The following is a 26,981-nucleotide window of genomic DNA, read 5'->3' on the forward strand; positions in this document are numbered from 1 at the left end:
TTGAATTTCAGTAAGGTGCAGAGCAGTAAATATAAGCAGAATGAAGAACAAAATACTACAGTAAAAGAGAGACTATGTGGATGCATATAGAATAAGCCCAAATTTATGCTGATAATGTCACAGGTTTGACATTGGTTGGAGGATGGTTTCTATTGGGAAACTTTTTTAAAAGAAATGACCCTGGAACTGAGATGTTGGCTCAGTTAACTGCATGATTCCAGAATAACTAATGAAGTATGTTGGTTAATAGGCTAATATTTTTTTCACTTTAATTTGGTGGACATTTTAGGCTTGCATAAATAACACTTCAGGCATAAGATGAGAATTTAGAATAGATAGGAAAGAATACTTTAGTTGTACTTGGTTTCTAAGTTGTACTTAGTTGCCACCATCTGTGGCAAGGAAGTAATTACAGTAGAGTTAGACACTGATTGGAAGGACCTTGGTTCAATGCCTTTGGTGTTTTCTCTATTTACAAGGTTCTTATGTATGATAAACATTGGTTACAAGCACTTTTTTAGCCATACATGAGGGTAGAGCTATGAAATTTTATCTCATTGAATAGATTTTTAAAATACTTTTAAAAACCCTTTTATTTTGAAATAATTTTCAAGCTTACAGAAAAGAATTCTTGCAAAAGAATTCCCATATACTTTCTTACAAATTTCTCTACTATATGCATAATTTTTTCCGAACAATTTGAAAATAAGTTGAACGCATTGTGCCCCTTTACCCCTAAAGAGGCATATCTCTGTAACAGATGGAATAAGAATAACTTCTTAACATTTTGCATGAGGAATATTTAAGATAAGTCCTGGGCATTTACTAAAACAGTCTGGATTTGTGTTATAAGTTTTAGCTTGTTTACCTTTTCTTTGTTTGGAAAAAAATATATTGGTGAGGGGGGAATGGGGCATGATAGGTAGCTCAGTAAGAATGTCATTCTGTTGCTTAGCAGCAGACAAGAAAACCAAGAGTGTTTTTTTAAAGTTGGAGTTATAAATGGAACACCTGCATCCAGTTTTGATTGCCTCACTTCAAGAATGATAGAGCATAAATTGAAAGAATCTGAAGAAGTGAAAAAACTGATTTTAGGTATTGTGGGGAACTAGTATATGACAGTAATCTGTAAGTATGGTTCAGTAACTGTTTACTTAGCCTACTAGGCTGTGTTGACAGTTTCAAGAACCCCACTGCCTTCATCTTCATGAACTAGAAGACAACAAAAGTAGTTGATCTTTGTTTCTGTTGGATGTCAACATTCTCCTCCCGTTTCATTTTTGTGCCACTTTATTTGGCAGAGTGAATATTTAAGTAAAAAGGCATACCACCTTGTCTGTTGATGAATGTATCTGGCTTTCCTTTAAAAGATTATATAAACTGTCTTGAAAAGAGCATAATTTGATTTAGTGCCATGAATTTGCCTTCTGACATGCAGATATGTTAGTGGTCTCCTTACTGCTTTCTTATTTAAGAAATACATCATTGTGTATTGGTAAATAGAAGGCAGGGATGGCTTTTTTTTTTTTTTTTTTTGGTCTTGTTAGACTGTAAGTCCAAACTGTCTGGCAATGAAGGAGATGGCTTCTCACTTAATAGAGCTAGTGCTGATAAATTAAGACCAAGAAGAGAAATTGAAATAGGAAGAACCCACTTTGGTTACCTAAATTGATTATTGCAGACTGTCATTAACTAACTGTCATCTAAAGTGCAGGCTATTTCACACAGATTAATTTAGCTAAATAATATATAAAACATGAGATACTAGTAATTACTTTTGTTCATAAACAAAATCAAGAATTAAGATTTTTAGTCATTATATAACAAAGCAAAGAAGCTTTTGTAAAATTCTTGATATAGGTCTCTAGACAAGGATATGTCTATACTCCTCTATCCTGGTTAGCCTTGTAGAAGTTGCAATGGGAAAATGAGGCTTTGGGAGGGTGTTGGCTGAGGGATGGGGGGTTTGACCTGAGTGATTGGGCTGTGATTCAGGGCGTCAAGGAGTCTGACTTGTCAGGTCAGAGGGGGTGTTCATCTCTTGGGAGCAGACTCATGTAAATCATATTCATGTAACTAGTGGTAACCACATCCTGGTAACTAGTAAACCAGGTCTAAGAAATAGGCTTGGAAAAGACATTCCTCAAAGATGGTTTATTAGCACAGTGTTGCACTGTTGGTAAAGCACAAGGGAGGCCAAATTATAAACAATTATAAGACTTGTCTGGTTTGTTTAGAATTAGAACACTGAGAAGTAGTTCTGAGGCTTAAATGCTAAGGTATGAATGGAACAGGTTGACACCCCCATCTTCGCAGAAAGGAGAGATGTGTTTTAGAGCGAGTTAGACAAAGTCCTTGGGCAAGAACACTGTCTTAGGTGGACATCATTTAGATGAACAGTGGCAACCACTATATGCCTCTGTCTCCTCTTACATGTTTTTATGCCGGTCCAACATTTACCTCTTTCTGATTGAAACATTCTTCCTTTAGGTATTCAATAAATATCTGTCAAGTCTAGCTGGTATATAAACTGCCATGTTTTTGTAACTGCAGATCTCTGGTATCTTTCATCAAGAATTGTTATGGAAAATGGTAGTTTAGTCATACATGAACAAAGGTGTATTCAACTGTATTGTCGAAAATATCCACTACAATGGTAAGAACAGAACAGATTCTAAAATAAGACTGCAAGGCAAGTCAAATGTATGTAAATATTTAGGCTTAGATTTTGTGGCATCACGCATGACATGCGTTATTGGAATTCAGCAAATTATCTGGGTCTTCTACTAAAACTTGTATCATATCAATAAAATTCTGAGTTTGTGGTCTAGGGTAGCTATAAAACATCTACAGTTAAGGTTTCTTTCCTTCGAGATATGTGTGAAGAGCTTTATTATCCCTATGATCTTTAACCTTTTCATTTTAGAGTTCAGTCAGAATTCTTAACTTTTCTATCACAATGTTGATCTTAAAATTTAACTTTTAGAAGACAATCATATTTCCAAGTTGTGATTATGTATCAGTATATAACATGCCATATTGTATATTTGAACTGTATAAAAGAGAACAATTTTCACTAGATAATTCATACCAGATCTCCTTGAAGTATTGAATACAAGTATTCCTGAATGAGGATTGCTTAATTTCTCAATAGTTAGTTTCAAGTACTTTAAATAGTTATCAAAATACTTTAACTTTTTGTTCTGTACTCCCCTTCCACAATTTTATTTAGACTGGAACACTGGAGCAAAAAAAGAAAAGAAAAGAAAAGAAAAACATTAAAATTAGGGAAAGAAAGATTCACACATACAGTATGCATATTTTAAATTCTAATAATTGAATGATTGTGTTCTTAGGATATCTGTGGTGGTATTTGCTATGCAAATGTGTGTATTTTCATGTAGCAAATATAATTTTATAAGACCCCATCTTATTACTTATAGATATTGCTGTGATGTGTTTGAAATGGAAGTGTATCTGTTTGTGTTGGTGTCACTAGTCTCCGTATATTAACTTTAGTAGTCTGTTTCTCTAATATATAAACTTGTTTTATATGTGGCTTTATCAATATGCTCTCTAGGAATCATGTTTAGAGAGAATTCTAAATTGGAATCCTATATTCTGTATTAAAATAGAGTGTTATAATTAAGGGTTGCATTCCTTATTAAAGATAAGCAGCAATTTTTAACACTAGCCAAAAAAATCGTAAAGTAGTTATAATGACTATAAACCTATATTAATATAAAATAGTGAACATAGGTACTGCAAATATTGATTTTACAGAGTCTCAATGTATTGAACAATATATGTACAAATATATATAAATACAGCTCCACTGAGCCATAAATCTGGACAATCTAAAAAGTTAGATCAGAGTATAATAAACATCACTTATCATACTTATTAAGTATTCTGCTTACCATTGTAGAAGTTTGGAGGATGGGAGGTTATGATGTTCAGGGCTAGCATCTCTTTAAAAAGAAGCCATCACTGAAAATTTGAATTCATGCCTTCCTTTACCTCTTTATAAATTTCCTTGTAATAAGTAGAGACGTTAATAATAATTCTTTATAACTGCCTGGCACATCGTATCTACTTACACCAAACTTTCACATCTATTATCCTTCATTTCACTAACTAAAATTGTATTTGAAGTTGTAATCATTCTTTTTAGAAGTAGTCATTGTAGCTTCTGAATATTCAGAGACTTTGGTAAGGACACTTGTGAGAATAAGATCACTAAACAGGAGAATAGTTGTGAAAGGAAGGAGGAGCAGAACATAGTGTTTATGGACTAGTCCATTAAAATCCTCTTCTGAGTTATAATGGATAGTCACGAGACCCTGATCCTATAAGCATATTTTGAATTATTTTTGCCTAATTCCATTAAGTAAAACCATTCACACTGAGCTTTTCTCTTGCTTTTCTCTTTATTCATAACCTGTTATAAAATTTTGTTGTTTACTCCCTTGTGTTTGTATTTTATCTGAAATGGCTGGATCTACTTGAACATTTAATTATGTATTCACTCTCCCAGTTTGGTTCCAGGCCCTAGAAGTTATTTATGCTTCTTAACTGAATCTAAGATGCTGTTCAGTTTATTACTAGTAAGTATTCGTTGGGTTTTAAAGCTGATAAACAGGGTTAGTAGGTAGATTTTAGGTGGAATATAAAAAGGATTCTTTCTTTATGAACATAGACAATACCAGATGCCAGCATTAACCTAGAGTATGTTTGATAATTTTGTAGACAAAATTAGCATGGATTCAGTAACTCCTTGGTGAATTCTTTTATACAGTGATTAAATAAGGTTGGCCTTTGTTTGAAAATTACAAACTCATTTGAAAATGAATCTGATGCCTTGCATTATTAAAGCTGCTAACATTTAAGTCCTATTTTAATTTTATAGAACTACTATTGGGCTTCTATTGAATGAGTTTTACAGAACTAACCACTAAAATTTGTGGATTTGGGAACCTAAAAGATATCTTAAGTTAGAGGTTCATAAAAATTTTCATTTTTATTTCTGAATTTCTTTTTTTTTTTTCATTTTTATTGAGATTGTTCAGATACCATACAATTATCCAAAGATCCAAAGTGTACAATCACTTGCCCCTGGGTACCCTCATACAGCTGTGCATCCATCACACTTAATTTTTGTTCAATTTTAGAAACTTTTCATTACTCCAGACAAGAAATAAAGTGAAAGATGAAAAAAGAAAAAAAAGAAAAGGAAACTCTAATCCTCCCCTATCCCTAACCAACCCCCCTCAATTGTTGACTCCCAGTATTGATATAGTACATTTGTTACTGTTTATGAAAAAATGTTGAAATACTACTAACTGTAGTATATAGTTTGTAATAGGTATATAGTTCTTCCCTATATGCCCCTCTATTATGAACTTCTAATTGTATTGTCATACATTTGTTCTGGTTCATGAAGTGATTTCTAGTATTTGTACAGTTGATCATGGACATTGCCCACCATAGGATTCAGTTTTATACATTTCCATCTTTTGACTTCCAACTTTCCTTCTGGTGACATATATGACTCTGAGCTTCCCCTTTCCACCTCATTCACACACCATTCGGCGCTGTTAGTTATTCTCACATCTTGCTACCAACACCCCTGTTCATTTCCAAACATTTAAGTTCATCCTAATTGAACATTCTGCTATACTAAGCAACCACTCCCCATTCTTAAGCCTCGTCCTATATCTTGGTACCTTATATTTCATGTCTATGAGTTTACATATTGTAATTAGTTCCTATCAGTGAGACCCTGCAATAATTGTCCTAATGTGTCTGGCTTATTTCACTCAGTATATTGCCCTCGAGGTTTTGTCATCAACCCATTTTTTTTTAATATGGTTTTGTTCACTCACCATACATTCCATCCCAAGTAAATAATAGATGGTTTTCTGCATGGTCATACATTTATGTGTTCACCACCTTCACCACTATCTATATAAGAGCATCTATATTTCTTCCACAAGGCAGGAGGGAGAGTCAAAGAAGGTAGAGAGGCAAAAGAAAGAGGAAAAAAAAAGACAGCTAGGAAGCAGCAAAAGGAAAAATAACCTTAAATCAAAGTAGAATAAAGAATCAGACAATACCACCAATGTCAAGTGTCTAACATGCCTCCCCTATCCCCCCCTCTTATCTGCATTCACCTTGGTATATCACCTTTGTTACATTAAAGGAAGCATAATACAATGATTCTATTAGTTACAGTCTCTAGTTTATGCTGATTGCATCCCTCCCCCAATGCCTCCCCATTTTTAACAACTTGCAAGGTTGACATTTGCTTGTTCTCCCTCGTAAAAGAACATATTTGTACATTTTATCACAATTGTTGAATACTCTAGATTTCACCAAGTTACACAGTCCCAGTCGTTATCTTTCCTCCTTTCTTGTGGTGTCTCACATGCTCCCCACCTTCCTCTCTCAACCGTATTCATAGTTACCTTTGTTCAGTGTACTTACATTGTTGTGCTACCATCTCCCATAATTGTGTTCCAAACCATGCACTCCTGTCCTCTATCACCCTGTAGTGCTCCCTTTAGTATTTCCTGAGTTTAGGGTTCAGTTCTATCATTTACCTACTAAAAGAATCCCAACTAAGGAAGGAAATCAGAGTATGCCTTGTTACTTGATGGGAGGCTGGAAACAAACTGTGTCACACCTCCACCATGGACCATGAATTTTAGAAAGCTTGACTCTTTGAAAAGTGGCATGACCCAGCCTGATGGCCAGAACTAAGCCGAGTCTCCTGGTTCTGCAATATCCAGTATGATTGCAGAGCAAGACCTCTGCACCTTTAATAGAAATCTTGGTTCTAGTTTGGAGGTAATATGCAAGACCACGTTAGGCAGAGAATACTGAAAAAGGGAGAGATGAGAGGGCATAGAGCATTCAAGGAGGTACGTGAAGGCATCTTTTTGAAAAGAACAAGAAATTTTAGAACATATATATTCTAAAATAAAACAAGAACAAGTAGGTGTGAAAAAAGACTGATTCGGAATCTAGGAAATAAATTATAGTTATTGGAATTTTAAAAACTCAATAAATGGATAAATGCTAAATTTTACACAAAGAGAATTAGTAAATTGGAAGAGAGTTCTGAGGAATTTATTCAAATTTGTAAAAGCTACAACTGTCAGGCATTGCTGTAATTCTCTGTATAATTCTATTATATATGTATGTTAACTCATTTAATCCTCACAACAACCCTGTTCATTCATTTATATATATTTATAGAGTATCGTGTCAGGTATCATATTACTTATCTATTGTTGCATAACAAATACCCCAAAACTTAGTGGCTTGAAACAACCTGCACTGATTTTCTCATACAGTTTCTGCAGGTCAGGAATCCAGGAGTAGCTTAGCTGGATGGTTTGGGTCATATTTCTCATGAGGTCCAGTTACATTGTCAACTGGAGCTCCTGTCATCTCAGGGCTCCAGTTTCAGGAGATCTGCTTTCAAACTCACTTACATGACTTGGCAGAGTTCATCTCTAGCTATTGGCCAGAAGCCTCATTTTCTTGCTACACGGACCTCTTCATTTGCTACCTGAGCCTGAGTGTCTTCATGACATGACAGCTGTTTTACCCCCAGTGAGTGATCCAAGAGAGAAAGTACCCAAGATGGAAGCCACAGACGTTATAGCCTGATATCAGAAGTGGCATGTCATCACTTTTACTGACTAGAAGCAACTCACTAGTCTAATTCATGGGGAGGTGAATCAAACACCACCTCTGGAAGGGAGGAGTCTAAAATAATTTGTGGACATATTTTTTTAACAACCACAGGTTCTAAAAACTTGGGAAGCTCCAGCATCGTTTAAAGCTGTTCCAGAAGAAGAAAATGAAAGCAATGATAGAGAAGCAATATTTAATAAGAGAATTGTTAAGAATTTTCCAGAATTGAAGGAAGACGTGAGTCTTCAAATCAAATGTACACTCAGGATACCAAACAGAATAAATAAAAATAAATCTTCATCTAGACATATGGTGACTCCATTACAGAACATCAAGATAAAGAGACAAGATAAAGAGAACACGATTAGACTGGCAATAGACTTATTATCAAAACAGTAGAGGCTGGTAGGCAGTGAAGTATTATCTTCAAAGTGTTAAGAGAAAATCACTGTCAACCTAAAGCTGTATGCCTGGCTAAACTTTCATTCAAGATTGAGTATATATACAAAGATTAAATAAGTCATTTTTACTCTCTGGGACTCAGTTTCCTCACCTATAAATGAGAACCTTATATGTTTGTTATTAAGATCTTACCATACACAGAAATTCACTAAAATAACTATTAAAAAATATTCTTCAACAAGTACAAAAAAATCAGTTAGATGGTTTCAGATGTAAGAAAGAATTATGACACAGAATTTGATTGAATGCCAGTAAATTAATAATTACAAAAAAAGACTAATCTTTTTGTATATTTAAATATATATTTATATAACTAAAATCTTTAATATGATCCTAAAATTCATATGAAGGTGCAAAGGGCTAAGAAAAGCTAAGACAATTTTGAAGAAAAAGGAAGAGGAACTGACCTTACCAGATATTAAGACTAATTATAAACTAATAATTAAGACTGAAGTATTGGTACAGGGAATGGCAAATACACCAGTGATACAAAATTGACCCAGAGACTTTACTTATATGGAAACTTGATATAGGGAAAAAAAATCACAAATCAGCAGATGAGATGCAGTCTTCAATACATTGAAATGGGACAAGTGGTTGTCCCTATGGAAAAATGAAATTTGGTATCCTACCATATATAAAATCAATTCCAGTTGAGTTAAAAACTTAAGTGCAAAAAAAAAAAAAAAAAAAAAAAAACCTTTAATACTGTCATTAAAAAGAAAAGTAAGAGAATATTATATTACTTGGACAAAGGACTTTTAAGAAAATGCAACAGTACAAAAAGGAAGGAAAAATGTTCAGTGTGACTGTATTAAAATTTAAAGTGTTCACATCTCAGAAGATCCTGTAAAAAAAAAAGTGAAAAGACAAGTCTCAGATTGCAAGAAGATATTTGTAATGGGTATAACTGATAAAAATTGATATCCAGCATTAATAAAGAAGAAGCTAACCCAGTGGAAAAATCAGCAAAGAAGATAATCAGGCAGTTCACAGAGCAGAAGATATGAGTGGTCAATAAACACATGAAAATTTTCTCAACCTTACTAATAATAATCATGTTACTGCAAATGATACCATTCCATACCCATAAGATAGGCAGATGTTAAAAAGGCTGAAAAAACTGTAGATTGGCAAAAATAAGGGGACCCAAGCACTCTTACACTACTGGTAGGAGAATAAATTGATATAACTACTCAGGAGAGCTGTTTTGCAAAATCTAATAAAGTTGAGAATGAGTATACTCAAAACACTTGGAAATTCTTCCTCTGGTATGTGCTCTAGAGAAATACTATTCTATAAATGTTCAAGGAAGCATGTATAGAATGCTTATTTCAATACCGTTTGTGATGGTGAAAACTAAGCAATCTAAATATCCATCAAATGAGAGTGCACATTGTGGAATAATGCAGTTGAGTATTACACAGTTAAAATCAGTGAACTAGAGCTATATAGATCAATGTGGAAAAGTACCTTACAAACACTGTTGAGGAAGATTCAGAAGTATATGCATATTTAATACCCTTTATACAAACACCATGTGAAACAATATTCTATTCTATTTTTGGATTCAAACTGTGTAATAAACATATAATTTTCAGGCATGTTTTAAAATACTGAGTCAATGATAATGGCTTCCTCTGAGAAAGTCTGTGAATGGATGGGTGGATACACAAATTGTGAGGGATAAACAAAGAGAACAGAATGTTAAGACTTGATAAAGCTGAATGGCAGGTACATGGGTGTTCATTTTACTGGACCGTATACTTGGCTGCATATTTGAGATACTTCATAGTAAATAACTTAAAAATAAATTATCAAACAAGTTCCATGCAAGTTTTACGAATAGGTATTTTTATTTAGTTTGTTATCCAAAAGGATATATGGTATTCTCTCTAAAAATCCTCTCTAATATATTCTAGATCTTGTTCATGGGGGAATCTTATATAACAACCTTATAAGAATCTGGTACTTCAGTAAAAAATATCCTAATGTCATTTCCCCATGTTATGTCAGAATGGTTAAGTATTATGGAGAACTTCAAAATTATCTTCATAAATCCTTTCTAATGTTAATATTATGAGGACTACATGGGATTGTCTCATAAATGTTATAAGTTATGTTGAAACTTAAGCATAAAATCAATATAAATATTTTTGGCTTAAATTTTAAAGAAATGCTTAACAGTAAAACCATAAAACTTAGACTTAAGTCTAGTACCCCTCTAGGGCCTGTTATAACTATTATTTTATTTATGCTTTAAGTAAGCTTATTTTATCTGAAATACTTTATTACTTTGCCTTCATGAGAATCATTCCTCTATGGGGTTTGACTAAATATTTTGTATTGTAATTGACATTCTTAACCCCCACAATGATATTTTTTAGTTTCTGAAAACTTAAAACAGGTTGAACAGAGGCTGTATAATTATCTCAATTTTGTTAGATGTTATTTAGTTCAGATGTTTAGAAAGTAATTTTGTCACAGAAGTTTGAATATTATTTTCCTTAATTTACAAAGGAGAAACTAATGTTTTACCTTTTTTTTTTTTTTTTTTTTTTTTTTTTTGCTTTTACAGTTTTTTCATGGCAGCTACTTCACCAAATAAGGCTATGCCTCAAGATATTTTAGGTGCCATGATTATGTAGCAATCGAGCATATTTTTGGGTTTCTTTAGTGGTGAGACCATTTCCATTGCCCATGATAGATGATCTTAAATGACAGGAACATGACTAGAAAATACATGTTATGTATGTTTCAGTCAGCATGTTGCTAGTGACAGGTGGTTAATGGTTGTTGGTATCCTTGTCAGCAAAGAGAATCCTTTGACATTAAAGTCACCAGCTCAGTCCTGATTTGGGGAGACTCTATTGGCAGTTCCATCAGGCCGCAGCTGACCAGTGAATGTCAGTGCTGCCACTGTTCTTCAGGAGTGTCATCTCTGTGGGTTTTTTTTTGTTGTTGTTGTTTGTTTGTTTTTTTGTTTTTTTGGTTGGGGAGTGGGATTGGGGAATGAAGCTAGCCTAGCTTATTGTTCAGTCTTAGCCAGACTCTTGAATTATCTTTGGAAAATGATCTGAGAGGTCATAGGAAATATGGGTATCTTCTGGGCATGCAAAAACCATATACAAAGTGACAACTTACATAGAGACCAGTAATGATTACCTTGACTCCAAGCCAATCAATGGTTGGAGCACCCGGGGACTCATTAAATGGCATTTGTGTTGTCTGTAACCTGGATTTGCGCTGAATTTCAGGAAAAGCAGTGACAGCCTTTAATGTCTAATTGACCCCTTCTCTTTGTCTCACTTCCTTTCACTTTCCATATTTGTCTCTGATGTGGTCCCTGATGGCAGCAAACAGCACTGCTCAGCATTTTGAACTTCTGTGCAGAGCTTCAGCACCTCAGTTTGGGTAGTTGTGTAATGGTGAGTATTTGAAAATTTTCTATATAGACACAATCTCTTGTTCTCTCTCTTCCCTTGTGTGAATTTTATGTTCCCTTCTCTTTCCAGTCCCATTCACCCTCACCCATGCTTTTTTCAGATTTATGGTTAACTACTCTGTATCCCACTTTTGGACATTTTTCTTACATTGGAGAGTATGTCTTTGAAGCACTGGCATTTATCTCCAAGAATAAGGAAAGAAGTATAGTCTGGTGGAAAGAATTTGGTTCTGCCTCAAGCCAGATGTTATCTCAAACCAAGTTATTTATGTCTCTGAGTTTCTTTACCCAAATGCCAATAGTTGAGTAAATTTTTCATAAAGCTAAACAGTTTTTAACTCTGAGATTACTTCCTAGAAGTGATGACAGCAGATACGTTTATTTTGTTTATGTCTTTTAATGTTTGTTTTACTGTCCTTACTGGGAAAAATAAAAAGATGGCCAACCTATATTGGAACTCAGAATTTTTTTTTTTTTTTTGAAATTTTACTCATCTGTGAAATTCAGAAACCTCGGGACTGTTGGATTAGATCATATCTAAAGTCCCTTCAAAATTTCAAATTATGATTTTATATGCCCCTGAAAGATTTAATGGATAGAGTTAAATCCTTTTCATCTAAATTGTGTAGGTTATAAACAATACAAGACTTTAAGAGACAGTAGAACTCTTGATGTAAGTGTGACTGTGTGTGTGTGTGTGTCTGTCTGTCTGTGGGGGTGAGGACGGGGAAGGGGTGCTCCCCCAAAATGCTTCTCCAGTATAAGTGACTGTGAAGCTATTCATTCTTCACTTCCCTACCCACAAGGCACATTTAGGAGGTCCTCGAGAAGTTCCAGTTTTGCAGCCACTTAGTTGGAGGACCTGAATAAGCAGAATGTTTGCAAGATTCCAAAGCATTTGTCCTGGTGTCCTAAGCTTAGAATGAACAAGCAGGATCCTTAACCTAGAAAAGATACTATTTGAACATCTTTGGAGCTCAGCAATAACCTTACAGCTGCTCCAAGATTGAGCAATGTAGGCTGCAAAGGTCTCTTATAATGACTTATTTGTCTCCATGTCCCCATCATCTTTAATCCTGGTGGTTGGACCTTTTTAAACCCCAGGTATAGGCTTGTGCCCATCCCAGACTCTGGAACCAGTCTTGAGAGCCCGCTGACTCAGCATTAGTTTCTCCTTACTGCTGGTCAAATTCTAACCTTGATAAGCCATTTCACAGGTTTCTGTGGTTTCCTCTAATGGCTTTTCTGGGTTGGAGAATTGACATTTGATGGCATATCATGTGACAACACTCCAGCCAGTTACTGCCACTTGGATCACTGCTTATTGTTAGACTGTCCTCTTTAGATTGTTAAGGACTAAGTTTAGATTTTGGCAGGTGGCACCTTATTCTGCCTGTTATTTATTGCACTTAAAGTGGAGCAACATGCCCTAGAAAAGCAGGCTTCTGACCATGACACTTTGTAGTTAGAATTATTTCTATGTTTATAGTTGGAATTATGTAGTTTGACTTAGTTAACATTTTCTTCAGTTGATCAATGAAACATTAGTCCTGAAGTACATTCAGTTAAAGGAGTGGGGGAGAGATTCCTAATCAAAATTAGGAAATGATACTACTATATCCTTCTCTTGGTATTTTACAGTGTTATCTTCTACAACAAAAAAAGCTATTTACCTTTGCTTAAACCAATGTTTTCCAACCTTACCTATACTGAAACCCACTTTTCCTATATTAAATGTCTACTGCTATGTAATATACTATGGGAAATGCAACTTTAAGTAAATATGCTATTTTTAAATTGAAGTAAGTAGTTATTAGTAAGATATTGTTACCATTGATAATTTGTTTCCCAGAAATGTGCTCCAGTAAAAATCAGAATAAGAGCAAGTAACTTGAGTTAATTGAGCTTTATATTTCTTTTCTACCCAATTAGTCCTAGGAAGAGGAAGAAAAACAATGAAATGACACATTGGTAGGCTAAAAAAAAGAGAAGTAAAGAGCATATATAATTATCAAGGCTAACAATTTTTTAGCCTTCAAGTATGTACTATCCAGTATGGAAACTGCTAGCCACAAGTGGCTATTGAGAACCTGAAATGTGGCTCTTCCAGATTGAGATGTAATGCAAGTGTGAACTATACACCATATTTTGAAAGCTTAGTTCCAAAAAAAAAAAAAAAGAAGTAAGATATCTCAGTATTTTTTTATGTGAAATACATGTTGAAATGATATTGTTATGGATGGGTTTGGTTAAATAAAATATATTATTAAAACTAATTTTATCTTCCCTTTTACTTTTTTTAATATGACTAAGAAAATTTAAAATTACATGTGTTATTTGCATTATATTTCCTTTAAATAGTGCTGCTCGAAGTATTTTAAAGTTGGCAAAGTTAAAGAATTATAAGACCTAGCTTACATCTTCTTAGGTTTCCTACTAATTGTGTGATCCTAGTCAGTCACCTAACTTCTTGGTGACATTCCTCTGTGATAATTGTCATATTTTTTAATTAGTGATAATGAATAAGAAATTAAATGGAAAAAATGTCTAATCTCTTAGGGAAAAAAAAGGGTTCTGTGTAGCTGCCTAATATAATTCAGAAGGGGGTTGCAATTAGTGAGGGAGGGATACGTTGTATTCAATCCAGTAAAAAGTTTTAGTTTATTATTTTCCCAGCCCTAAACTTCTTTGTGCCTGGTGTGTTTAAATAATGCCATGAACATTTTACAGTAAAAAACTCTTTTTCACACTGTATAGTATGCTGATAGAGAATTAGTCCACATGCCACTGAGATTGCCCTGGTACAAATTAAGTATCAGAATCGTGGGTTTCGTAAGTTTATTATGATTGCTTCTTTCTAAAGAAGCTAATTGGCTGAACTAATTATCAAAGCTACAGTTTTGTGTTATTCAGGTATATTAACTTAAGGGGATAGTTATATTCCCCCAAACCTGCTTGTTGTAGTCTTCCACATGGTTCCACCACACACACACACAGTTGCTGAACACCAAAAACTTGGAAATCATCATTGATTTCCCCCTTTCCATCACCGGTATGTCTAATCCATAAGCTTTTTGTTCTGACTTAAAAATATATCCCCAATTCTGTTCATTTCTCCGTTTCCACTGCTACCACCCTAATCCAGACCCCCTTCATTTCTCCTCTGAACTATGGCAAGCCTTTTGACTGGGCTTCCTCCTCCATTCTCACCCACCTAAGTTCCCCCTCCAGATAGCAGCCAGAATTTTGTTTTTGTTTTCATGTTCATCATAGTATGTCACCCCTCTGCTTAAAGCTCTCCATTGACTTCCTTTAGTACTTAAAATAAAACTCCAACCTCCTTCCATGGCATAAATGGCCTGGTCCTTGCGTAACTCTGCCCTGGGAGCCTCTCCCTCTCCCACTCAACCCTTGGACCATACCAGTCATTTTTTGCTCCTTCAGTGCACCAAGCTCATTCCTTCCTCTGGGGCCTTTGCATTTGCTCTTCCTCTGCCTTCATATCTTCTCATGGCTGACCCTGACTTTATTCAGTTCTCAGTTTAAAATGTCATTTCCTCATAGAATCCTTCCCTGGAGATCCCAACCACTACCACCCCTCAACTCCTGACACTCTGGCTGCTCTCACATCACTCTATTTTATTACTTTCACACCCCTTCCCACTCTATGAGTTTATTTTGTTCATTTATTTGTTTGTATGTCTTTCTCCAAAATATGTGAACAAAGTCTGTGTTTTTTTGTCCACTGCTATTCCCGGAATCTGGAGAGGTGCTGGCTTACAGTAGGTGTGTAAATATTTGTTGAGCAAATGAATGAACAAATGAACAAAAGAAAAGAAATAATCAATGGAAATGTTTGCTATTTTTTTCCCTTTGACTTCTGGTGATAAATTTGACATCTGATTATAACAAAATCAAATGAACCTCTTAAAAGAACCTATTTAAAGAAACATTATTAAAGTACATAAAGCTCAAGGACTGAAATGTTTAATCCTTGATTAGTAGAGGCTTATCCTGAGAGTATAAGTTATTGAACCCCACCAATAACTGACAATGATTAACATATTATAATCTAAATTATTTTAATGTTGCATACGCAGTCCCCAAATGTTTCATTTAACCTTAAACTGGTATTATTAGCGTCTCCATGTAGTGTTTTAGAGCCTACCAACGTGTACATTTTTATCAGGGAGATTTTATGTACCTACGAAAATGTACTAATCATGTATAAAATAGGCCCTGTCTACAAGTAGCAGTAACAAGGTCAAAATGGTAGGCATTAAAGAGCAACACATAATCCTTAAATTCTTCACAAGAGGCTGAGTATTTCAGACTGCTATGGCATTTAATTCATTAACATCCTCTATCTGGAGTTCTGTTAAATGGATTTTTGAGTAAGTGATTACTCTTGCTGTTTTACGAAACAATGGCAGATCTATAAGCATGTGTGGGCAGATCTGTATTAATGAGAAAGTAGATATTGTTTACATGTAAGCAAACAATAGGAGATGATTAAAAATGTCCTAACTGGCTATAAACAAGTTTGAATTTCTGAGATCAAATGTAAAAGATTGGAATTGTTTGATTTTCAGATTGAAGACTATGATGTGATAGCTAGCATGATAGGAGCCAAGTGTAAAAAACTCCAGACCCTGGATCTGTGGAGATGTAAGAATATTACTGAGAATGGGATAGCAGAACTAGCTTCTGGGTGTCAGCTTCTGGAGGAGCTCGACCTTGGCTGGTGCCCCACTCTGCAAAGCAGCACCGGATGCTTCACCAGACTTGCACGCCAGCTTCCGAACTTGCAGAAACTCTTTCTTACAGCTAACAGGTCTGTGTGTGACACAGACATTGAAGAACTGGCATGCAATTGTACCAGATTACGGCAACTGGACATATTAGGTAAGGATACAATATCAACATTGGTTTTAAATCTCATTTCCTTGGCACATAAGCTGATCTTAGACATTATGCAAGGGCAAAAAAAAAATTCCTGGACACAATAAAAATTTTGTTCTCGGAAGACCACTTGGTTTGATAGGAATTTCAAGATAGATAGATAAGTAGACAGACAGATAGAGAAGGGAGGGAAGGAGGAAGGGAGGGAGGGAGGAAGAAAGGACAGAAGGAAGAAGGATGGAAGGAAGGAAGGAAGGAAATTATATATGCACTTAAGTAAAATAGGACTTGAAACACTGCTCACACTAATTTTCAGTGGTGAATGTAATGTTAGTCAATTGAAAATGACTAAGCTTGTTTGCAGCAGTAAGCACAGTAACAGAATATTATAGTTGAGCCTGTCAGGAAGCTTTAAGCATAATTCTTGACCTGGTGAAAAGAATGAGAATTTATATGAGCTGTGTTCTTTATGTTTATTAGGGACAGAAAAGGAGAAGTTAGTTCATATGTATAATAAATTCAAGTTTGATAAGAGAAGGCTTGTTGGTGTTAAACTCTTGATTAAGGAATATTGTGAAATCTCCATCCCTGATAATCCTAGTTTTTAGGAATAATTCCACCCCAAGGCATATCTTTTGAAAATCCTTGCCAGTTCTGGGATTCCTTGTGTCCTTAGTATTTTCATCAGCAAGAAACCCTATGAGATTTTGTGACTTTTGACATTAGTCTGAGGTATTTGCCTTGCCACAGTTATAATTGCCCACAACTCAGTACTGTGTGAACCCACATAGCACTTGCACTGTGTCCTCTGGTAATCTATTAGTACTAATAGACTGGTGAATGAAGTGCTAATAATTAGTATATACAGTGTTTGTACATCCTTTCCTGCTTTTTAAACATTTAATACCTGTGAATGTGGTTTCAGTTAAAAATCTCTCCATCATCCAAATTTATGATAATTTGTGGATACTGCTTATAAATTGTGTATTACTTAGTGTACTTTTAGGCATAAATCCTTGAGCATCTATTATATGCACACTTGGGATAGATATTTCATCTGTTATATTTTAGTTATCACAGCTCTGGGAGTTAGATATTATTACCCTTTCATAGACGAGGGCACTGAGATTCAGAAATACACCACACCAGGATCACAAGAGTTAGTGGCAGAGCTATGTTTCAAGCCAAGGTTTCTGGGCTCCATGGTCAGTACTCTTTTTCACTACACCACAACCATTTATCTCGCTTATTTCTTTTCCTTCCTACCCATCCTTCCCCCTTGAATTATCCTAGATCTCTCATAAGGAAGGATTTTGAAAAGTTCAAGAAAAAATCATGAATTCACAGGGAGAATGAAGAAATGTGGCAAGGGCCCTTTCAAATGGATCACACTAATAGCCACAGGCTTCAGTTCAGAGGATGGTGCTATTGGTTAAAATCTATTTGACAACCCTCACCCCCAGTCCCCAAAAAGCCTCATATACTAGGTATGAAGAGAGTAACCTGTGTCTGAAAGAGATGTTTCAGAACCAGAAAGAAGGCACACTGATACTAAAACTAATGCAAATTTGTGATGAACAGTGAGGTCGTTTGTCAAGTGGCCTAATTTGGAGTATTAAATATACAATTTAATTTTAGAGACATAAAAGAAATAAGTATAATGGCTTCTTTTTTAAAACATTTGTAACTTTCATAAGCATCAGAGCAAGAAAATTTCATTATCTACTAAAACTATGACTAATTATAGATGAAAGACATCATGCAAATACATGTGAACTTCATATTTCAAATATAAAGAGCATGGTAAGCAATAATATCAGTAATATTTATTAATAATAGTATTAAAAATTAAATAGTATTAAATATTAAATAGTACTAAAAGCAAACATACTACGTGACATATACTTGTTCTAAGACTATATTGATTGATTTAATCCTCACAAAAACCTACTGAGGTAGTTAGAGGTAAGTTACTCTTATTAATCACAGAGCCACAAAGAGGAAACTGATGCTGAAGGAAGTGAAGTGATGTGCAGTTAGTAATGGTGAAATCCAGACTTGAACAAGAGTCTGTGCTCCTAACAACTATGCTATATTGCCATTATTTATTTAATATTTTTGTTGGGGCTTTTTGTTTCCTTTGTCTTTAAGTGTTAGAATCCTATTTTTCTAAGGATGTTTATTTAGCCAGGATGACAATCATTATTTTATTTGTCATTTTGTGACTATAACTTATGAGTAATTAAGTGGCATACCTTCTTCATGCTGAAAACACATGTTGATCCTCAGTATAAAGTTGATTAAGATCCCTGCTTCCAAAGAGTTTAAAACCTAGCAAGAAGGAGTGAAATAAGTATACAGATAGCTTAATGGGAGCTAGAGGCAAGTCCATTTTGATGGGGCTCAAAGAAAAGAGAGAGCATATATGGTTTAGAAATAAAGTAAGAGCATTATTTTAAAAGGTCAGTAGATAATTGAAAGAGATCCTTGAAAGGTGAATAAGAAACAAGAGGAGAGGAATAAAAACAAAAGCGCAGACATTGAAAATATAGAATATCTTCAGAGAATAGGGACTCTTATTTGACTTAGAACAGCAAGGTAATGAAGGCTTTCATGAAGAGTTTTGAACATCAAGATGAGGAATCGGCACAAAATTAAATAAGAAAGTGTTGGTATAAGGTTTTAATTAGGGATGTAATATATTCAGAGCCCTGTTTTAGGGAGATTAATCTGGAAACATGTAACAAGTGAATTGGAGAAGGGAGAACTCAAAATCAAAGAGATTTGCTGTAATAATTCATGTAATAAGGGTCCAAACCAGGGTGATGGTAGTGGAAAATTAACTATCGCTCCTGTAAGTCTTTCATTCATTACACATTTATTGAGCATATAGTACGTCTGGCATTGTTTTAAGCACTGGAGTTACAACAGTAAACAAGATAGATATGGCCCTGTCCTATAGGAACAGTATACTCTGATGAGTGGGTAAGTGCTATTAACAGAAGTGCAAAGTACTCTGGAAGCATAGGATAGGGGACCCTAGCCTTGTTACATTTTAAATCTCCTACTTCCTTTCCTGGCAATCTCTTGGGCCTTAGGGAACTCCTAGTTTATCAGGAAACTCAGAATTGAATGGGCAAGACTGGTGAATGGAAAACAGACAGTCACAACCCTAGGTGAAAAACACCACCATAGCTAAGTGTCGTCTTAGTTGGGGTTCTCTGCTTGCATATAATAGAAGCCCACTTGAAATAAATTGAACAGAAGAAAAAAATTATTATGAAGATACAGGTATATCTCTCAGCCCCTGGAAAAGATCTATGACCAGTCCTCCAGGAGAGACTGGAAAACCATCAAAAAACAAGGAAGCAAAACACAAAAAGCACAAAACAAACAAACAAGGAAGCTATTTTTTTTCTTTGTTCTTCCTTTCCCTACTCTTCATGTTTAATAACTCCCCTTCTTCCTACCCCCACACTGCTCACACTCAAAAATACTCTTATGTTGTCTTCTCTTTTTGAGTTTGCCTTTTTCTTTTTCTCATTTTTCTGGCCATCTCTGCTTCTCTGGGCACACGTGGCCAAATATAACAACCCCAACCCAGCTTTGCATGTCTTTAGTTCAAGGGAACTGTGGATGTGGAAGGCTTTGATGAATCCCAATTCTAAAATCCCAGGAATCTGGATTGATTAGGCTTGGGTCCAATCACAGCTACAGGTTCTGGAGCCCATGGCAGGAAGGGGAGTAGAAAGGATTTCTCAGAGAAGAAGCCATAGGTTAACATTTCAGAACTCTTAATGCCCCTCCAAGTAGATGTGTATATGTAACATGATTGTGATTGTTTCTTCCCAGAAGAGCAGTAATTAAAGTAAGGTATGTTTTACAACAGCCAACTTCTTAGAATCAAGAAATATTTGGTATTTGTTGAGTGTCTGCCATGTATCAAGTGCTTTCCATAACTTTATATAATTTAGTTTCCAACTGAATATCCCATAATCGCTTCAAATTGAACACAGGCTAAATAGAACACATCATCTATTTTATACCTGCCATTTGCAGTAACTTGCTGTAACACTTATCAAATTGTGTTGTAGTTATTTGTTGTCAACTCTGGTAAATGAGTTCCTTAAGACAGGGAAGTGTCTTATTCATCTTTGCATCCCCAGTGCCTAACGCTGAATCTGTACAGAGGTAGTTGCTCAGTAACTGCATTGCATGGAATTAAAGCTTGAATTGTTGTTAAGCAGTGCTGCCTGATTTGACCTATGGCTGAGGAAAATGAGATGTGAAGACAGTTTTGAATTGGGGTGACAGAAATAGACAAGTCTGAAGGAGCTGATTTAAAGGGATAGGAGGAGGAATGAAGATAGTGGGTAGAGTGTTGTCAAGACTCAGGTCCCAGATGCCAGACTGCTGGACATACTCCGGTTTTTATATTTTACAGAACCATTTCAATAGAAAATCTTTAATTAAAATTTAAAAAAATTTTTAAGTATAATTTAAACGTATTTCAAACAATAAATAATAAGGAACTTATTATTAGGACATTGTATAAATGTTATAGTTAAGGTGTTTGCTTTTGTGTTTCAAACAGGAACAAGAATGGTAAGTCCTGCATCTTTAAGAAAACTCCTGGAATCTTGTAAAGATCTTTCCTTACTTGATGTGTCCTTCTGTTCACAGATTGATAACAGAGCTGTGCTAGAACTGAATGCTAGCTTTCCAAAAGTGTTCATAAAAAAGAGCTTTACTCAGTGACTTAATACATGTTGTATAATAAAATTAATGTGCTTTTGTGGGGTTTTATTTTGGGAACAGTTTTGTTTCTTGATTTGTTTAGTTTTTATAATAGTAGGGATTAAGACCTTTATAGATTGTAAAGAAAAAATATGAAATTGTCTACTAAATCAAGTAAAAATGTAAACACATGTTTTCACAAAATATGGCAATCACTGGTATTCAAGAATATGTAAGAAAATGGTATTATTTTTATCTTACATTAATCAATGACATTAGTCTTTAGTCAGTAATTACATATTTAATAAAAGAGTAACATGGAAACATTATAACTTACTTTTAAAGGAATGCTTTGAATAATGAAGTACCATGATATTTATCCAAAAATAAAGTTAGTTTTCCACATCTCCATTTTAAAAATATTGAATGTGTCATTTATGACATGGTCAGTATTTTCTTTGTTATGTATACAATTGTCAGCTAGTTGGAGAAAGATTATTTTTAAGCTGATGCAGTTTTGGAAAGATGTGTTTTTTTTTTCTTTTTTAATTAAAGTAGTGTGCTGTCTTAGAGTATATCTTTAATACTATATTAGGTACATCAAGAAACTCTATGTGAATTTCTGGCAGAAACAAAGAAAAGGGAATTACCTGATTTTTCCATAGTGGTATTGGTGTCAAAGGCTTTTTGTCATATAGCTTAAAATGAATAAGAGAACCAACCACTCAAAACAGGCTTCTGTGCGCTGAATTATGTCATATTGTGCTATGTCAGCTTATCCTCCAAAACCTACCAAAACAAAAGAACTTACAATACAGAAAAATGTGTCTGTGATTCCTCCTTAGATTGATGATTTAACCGATAAAAAAGATGGAGCACTTATTTTTGTAGAATATATCCATCATGAATTAATTTACAATAACTATTCAAACTGAAAATTTTTAGTTTTTTTCACATTCCTCTATTTCACTATTGAATAATACTAATATAAATATATGGACACAATCAAGAACAAGAGATAAACTACTAAATGAAATAGCTTTTCAGTTGCTAAGCAGATGCCTTAAAAATTTGCCACAGGTTTAAGACTTCTGAATTCTACATGAATTTTATTTATATTTTTTCCTGTCCTCCAGCAACTTAAATAAGTAGAACTCAACTACAGTGAGAAAAACAAAAAGGAAGCTAACATTGTTAAAAAGTGAATTGATTTAGTTTTGCTCCTAACAAACTAGACAGAGAACATTTTGTTGTAGAAAAAGGTAGTGCTATTTGGACTAACGAACTAATATTAAGTGTGTTGTGTAACAAAATTCATTTTGCCACTCAAGGCAAACCTCTACATGTTCCAGAATTGTTCTGTCTAATAAGGTAACCACTGACCACAGGGATGTGGCTATTTTATTTAATTTTAATTCACTTAAATTTAATTAAAAAATCAGTTCCTCAGTTGCAGTAGCCACTGTGTTCAGTAGTCACGTGTTGCATTAGCAAGGGTAGTTACCTGAGCCATAAATATTCATTAGTCCCATGTGGCTAGTGATTAACATACTAGACAGTGAAGATTGAGAACATGTTCATCATTGCAGAAGTTCTGTTGTATAGCAAGCACTACTCTAGAATTTCCTTTATAAGATGTGTGCATATCTTTTAAAAGCACATTGAATTTAGAAATTAGCACAGTTAATATATATCTTCATGGTATTTTCAACAGCACATTAATGAAAGCTTTTTTCTCCAAAAGTTCTTAAGCTGGTGAACTTGTAAGTATGACAAATAGTAGGCATTCAGTACGTATTTATTCAATGAATAAGAACGTATTATTGACTCAAACGATATAAAATGTCAATTTTTAAAAAAGTGTTGTAAATTATTAGTAGTACTGCATCAATTCTTTTAGAGTATGGTGAATGTAATATTGTAACTCTAAAAAATTAAAAACTAATACAATCTCTGCTCCACATACAAAACTATATGAGAGGAAGAACCTAAGATGGCGGCTAGGTGAGATGGCAAAAAAAACACCTCTGTGAAAAATACTTGATAAAAACCAGAAAGTGACCCAGAACACCACTTCCAGAGTAGCACCAGCCAGACAAGGTCTGCTAAATCTACAGAGACTGTGCATTTGGTGAAACCAGGAGTCTGCATTCTGAAACGAGTGAGTGAGTCGGCTGAAAGTCCCTCGGCCATGCTGCGGTGTGAGGAAATGGTGGGTTGGCATTTGGAGACGGACTAGTTCTTTAAAAAAAAAAAAAGCCCAAGAGCAGCTGCAGATACAACAGGAGTGGGCTGGGCTAATGCCTTGGTGTCTGGCGTGGAGGATACCCCTTCCCACACCCACTGCTGATTGTCTTGGGCCCAGGGGAGCAAAGGGGAGCCGAAAGGAGAAAAAAACGAACGACTTTCAGCCATCTCCCCGGCGGGCGGGGGCACTCCTGCCCGGGGCCAAACCCACAGCACAGAGCCGCACCAAGAAACCCAGTGTGACAGGGAGTCTTTCCCCCAGCACCACACACATGCCACAATATCCACTGTGGACAGTGGCCTTTAATACACCCATGGCTGATTGTCCCGGAGCTGGGAGGGCGGAGCTGTGCAGAAAGGGGGAAGTTAACGCATCCCATTCAGCCATGTTTGAAGCAGGCTGGGAACACCCCTGCACGGCCCGGAGTCCCAGGGCTTCCCTGGAGGCTGGCGCGCACATGTGATGTGGCGCGGCCCTCCCTCCCTCAACAGAGGTCCTGGAAGAACACAGCAGGGAAGGGGGAACCACTCAGAAATCCAGGGAACCTATGCCAGTACCAAGGACTTTTGGATCAATGGCAGAGAACAGCCTTAAATCTCTGGGAACACCTGGGAGGTTTGATTATTAAAGCTGCCCTTCCTCCCTAACCGCTCAGACACATGCCCCTATTCAGGACGGACAGCACCGACAACACACCCAAATTAAGTGCACCAATTGGACCCCACAAGAATCAGATCCCCACACACCACAAAGACAAAGTTGGGGAGAACTGACTTGAGGGGAATAGGTGACTCACAGACTCCATCTACTGGTCAGTTAGAGAAAGTGTACGCTACCAAGCTGCAATTCTGACAAATTAAAGATCAAGTAAAGCAAATGCCAAGAGGCCAAAAACAACAGAAAATCTTAAAGCATATGATAAAATCAGATGATATGGAGAACCCAAACCCAAACACCCAAATTGAAAGATCAGAAGACACAGTACTTGGTGCAATTAATCAAAGAACTACAGACAGGCAACGAGAGCATGGCACAGGATATAAAGGACATGAAGAAGAGCATGGCACAGAATATAAAAGGCATAAAGAAGACCCTAGAAGAGCATAAAGAAGATACTGCAAGAGTAAATAAAAAAATAGAAGATCTTATGGAAATTAAAGAAACTGTAGGCCAAATTAAAAAGACTTTGTATACTCATAATACAAGATTAGAGGAAGTTGAACAACAACTCAGCCTCCTTGAGGAACCACAGAACAGAAAATGAAAAAACAAAAGAAAGAATGGGGGAAAAAATGGAAAAAATCGAAATGGATCTCAGGGATATGACAGATAAAATAAAACGTCCAAATTTAAGACTCATTGGTGTCCAGAAGGGGAAGAGAAGGGTAAAGGTCTAGAAAGAGTATTCAAAGAAATTGGGGAAAACTTCCCAAACCTTCTACACAATATAAATACACAAAGCATAAATGCCCAGCGAACTCCAAATAGAATAAATCCAAATAAACCCACTCCAAGACATATTCTGATCAGACTGTCAAATACTGAAGAGAAGGAGCAAGTTCTGAAAGCAGCAAGAGAAAAGCAATTCACCATATACAAAGGAAAGAACATAAGACTAAGTAGTGACTACTCAGCGGCCACCATGGAGGTGAGAAGGCAGTGGCATGACATATTTAAAATTCTGAGAGAGAAAAATTTCCAACCAAGAATACTTTATCCAGCAAAACTCTCCTTCAAATTTGAGGGACAGCTTCAGTGTTTCACAGAAAAACAAATGCTGAGAGATTTTGCTAATAAAAGACCTGCCCTACTTCAGATACTAAAGGGAGCCCTACTGACAAAGAAGCAAAGAAAGGAGAGAGAGATATAGAGAACTTTTACAGACATATATAGAATATTTCATCCCAGGTCACCGGGACACAACATTCTTCTCTAGTGATCACGGATCTTTCTCCAGAATGGACCGTATGCTGGGACATAAAAACAAGCCTCAATAAAATAAAATTAAAAAAAATGAATTTGTCCAAAGCACATTCTCTGACCACAGTGGAATACAAATAGAAGTCAATAACTGTCAGAGACTTGGAGAATTCACAAATACCTGGAGGATAAAAATGAGGGGGAGATGAAAAATTCATGGATAATCAAAAGCTGAGGAACTTCATCACCAGTAATCAGTCCTATAAGAAATGCTAAAGGGAGTTGAGCAGACTGAAAGGAAGGGACACTGAACAATTGACTGAAACTACATGAAGAAATAAAGATTTCCAGTAAAGATCACATGGTAAATATAAATACCAATACTACTGTGTTCTTGACTTATAACTCCACTATTTACTTCCTACAGGATCTAAAATACATAAACTGTAATGATAAAAAAAAATAACTATGAGAAATTTTTTCCTGGTCATACCCATGGTATGCCCCACCTTCTCTGTAATGAAGGAAGAAAGGGTCATCCGAAGAAGGGTTCATTTGTCCTCTGTCATCATCTTCATGCTCTTGGATTTTCGTTTCATACACAAATGTATGTAAATATTTTAAATACTGTTCCATTCAAGGGACTTTTAGGGTGATGAGATGCATAAATTGACCACCAATACTTTGGAGCAGTACTTTAAATTTTAAATTTGTGGCTAACACTGAGTTAATGTTTACTTTGTGTCAAGTATTGTTTCTGAAGCTTTGCATTTATTTACTGACTCAATCCTCACAATGACCTTGTGAGACAGGAACCATTATTTCCCCCATTTACAGATGGGGAAACTAAGACAAAGAAAGTTGAGGAACTTACTCATTATCATGCAGCTGCTAGTGACAGAGCCAGGATACAAACCCAGGTCATCTGGCTTTTGGAGAAGTGTATTCAACCTATGCTTTAAGTAGCTGGGGGTGTTTTTTTGTTCTAGAGCAGAGATCCACAAACTTTCTGTAAAGAGCCAGATGGTAAATAATTTAGGCTTTCCAGCCTAAGAGGCAAAATTGAGGATATTATATAGTACTTATAAAACAAGAAAAAAGCAAATTATTGACAAAATGCAAAATACAATAATTGATAGAATTCTATTAGATTCTTCTCTTTATTCTTGCTTTTTAGTAGGTGATTACATTGCAGATTAATCACTTCCAATTAAATGTTAGGGGGAAGCTCCTCAATTGCACAGTTAAGTGGATTTTAAAAATTGGAAATTTCCTTTACATTTGCATCAAGGTCCAAAAAATGCTCCTGGAACTGCAGTTTGAGCTCAGAAAGTATTCATGTGAGAACAGAAATCTTGCTTCTTGTTTTAAAGCAGCTTGTTACTTATGATTCAAACAATGTTAGTTGTTATGGAAATGACTTTACTTTAAAATGTTTCATATATAAACACTCTTTGGCCTTGTAATTTTTGGTTGAATTCATTACCCACATTTTGATGTCTGCATCAAAAACTAGTTTCCAAAGTCATTCAGTGCTTGATTTTTGAGGTTTTCTTCTTGCTT

General features: G+C 35.4%; 1 protein-coding gene across 3 annotated transcripts in view; it reads left to right on the forward strand.

Moving 5' to 3' along the window:
- Positions 1-23,221, forward strand: part of FBXL4 (F-box and leucine rich repeat protein 4) — an 85,099-nt gene extending 61,878 nt beyond the window's left edge. For all 3 annotated transcript variants that reach the window (XM_037843998.1, XM_037843996.1, XM_037843997.1), the window contains exons 7-9: positions 11,523-11,594; positions 16,204-16,516; positions 21,108-23,221. In XM_037843998.1, the coding sequence (XP_037699926.1) occupies positions 11,523-11,594; positions 16,204-16,516; positions 21,108-21,271 (549 nt within the window). In that variant the 3' untranslated portion in view covers positions 21,272-23,221. The remainder of the gene's footprint in view (positions 1-11,522; positions 11,595-16,203; positions 16,517-21,107) is intronic.
- The last annotated feature ends 3,760 nt before the right edge of the window (positions 23,222-26,981 follow it).

This window comes from Choloepus didactylus, chromosome 7, assembly GCF_015220235.1.
Source record: "Choloepus didactylus isolate mChoDid1 chromosome 7, mChoDid1.pri, whole genome shotgun sequence".
Taxonomy (NCBI): Eukaryota; Metazoa; Chordata; class Mammalia; order Pilosa; family Megalonychidae; genus Choloepus; species Choloepus didactylus.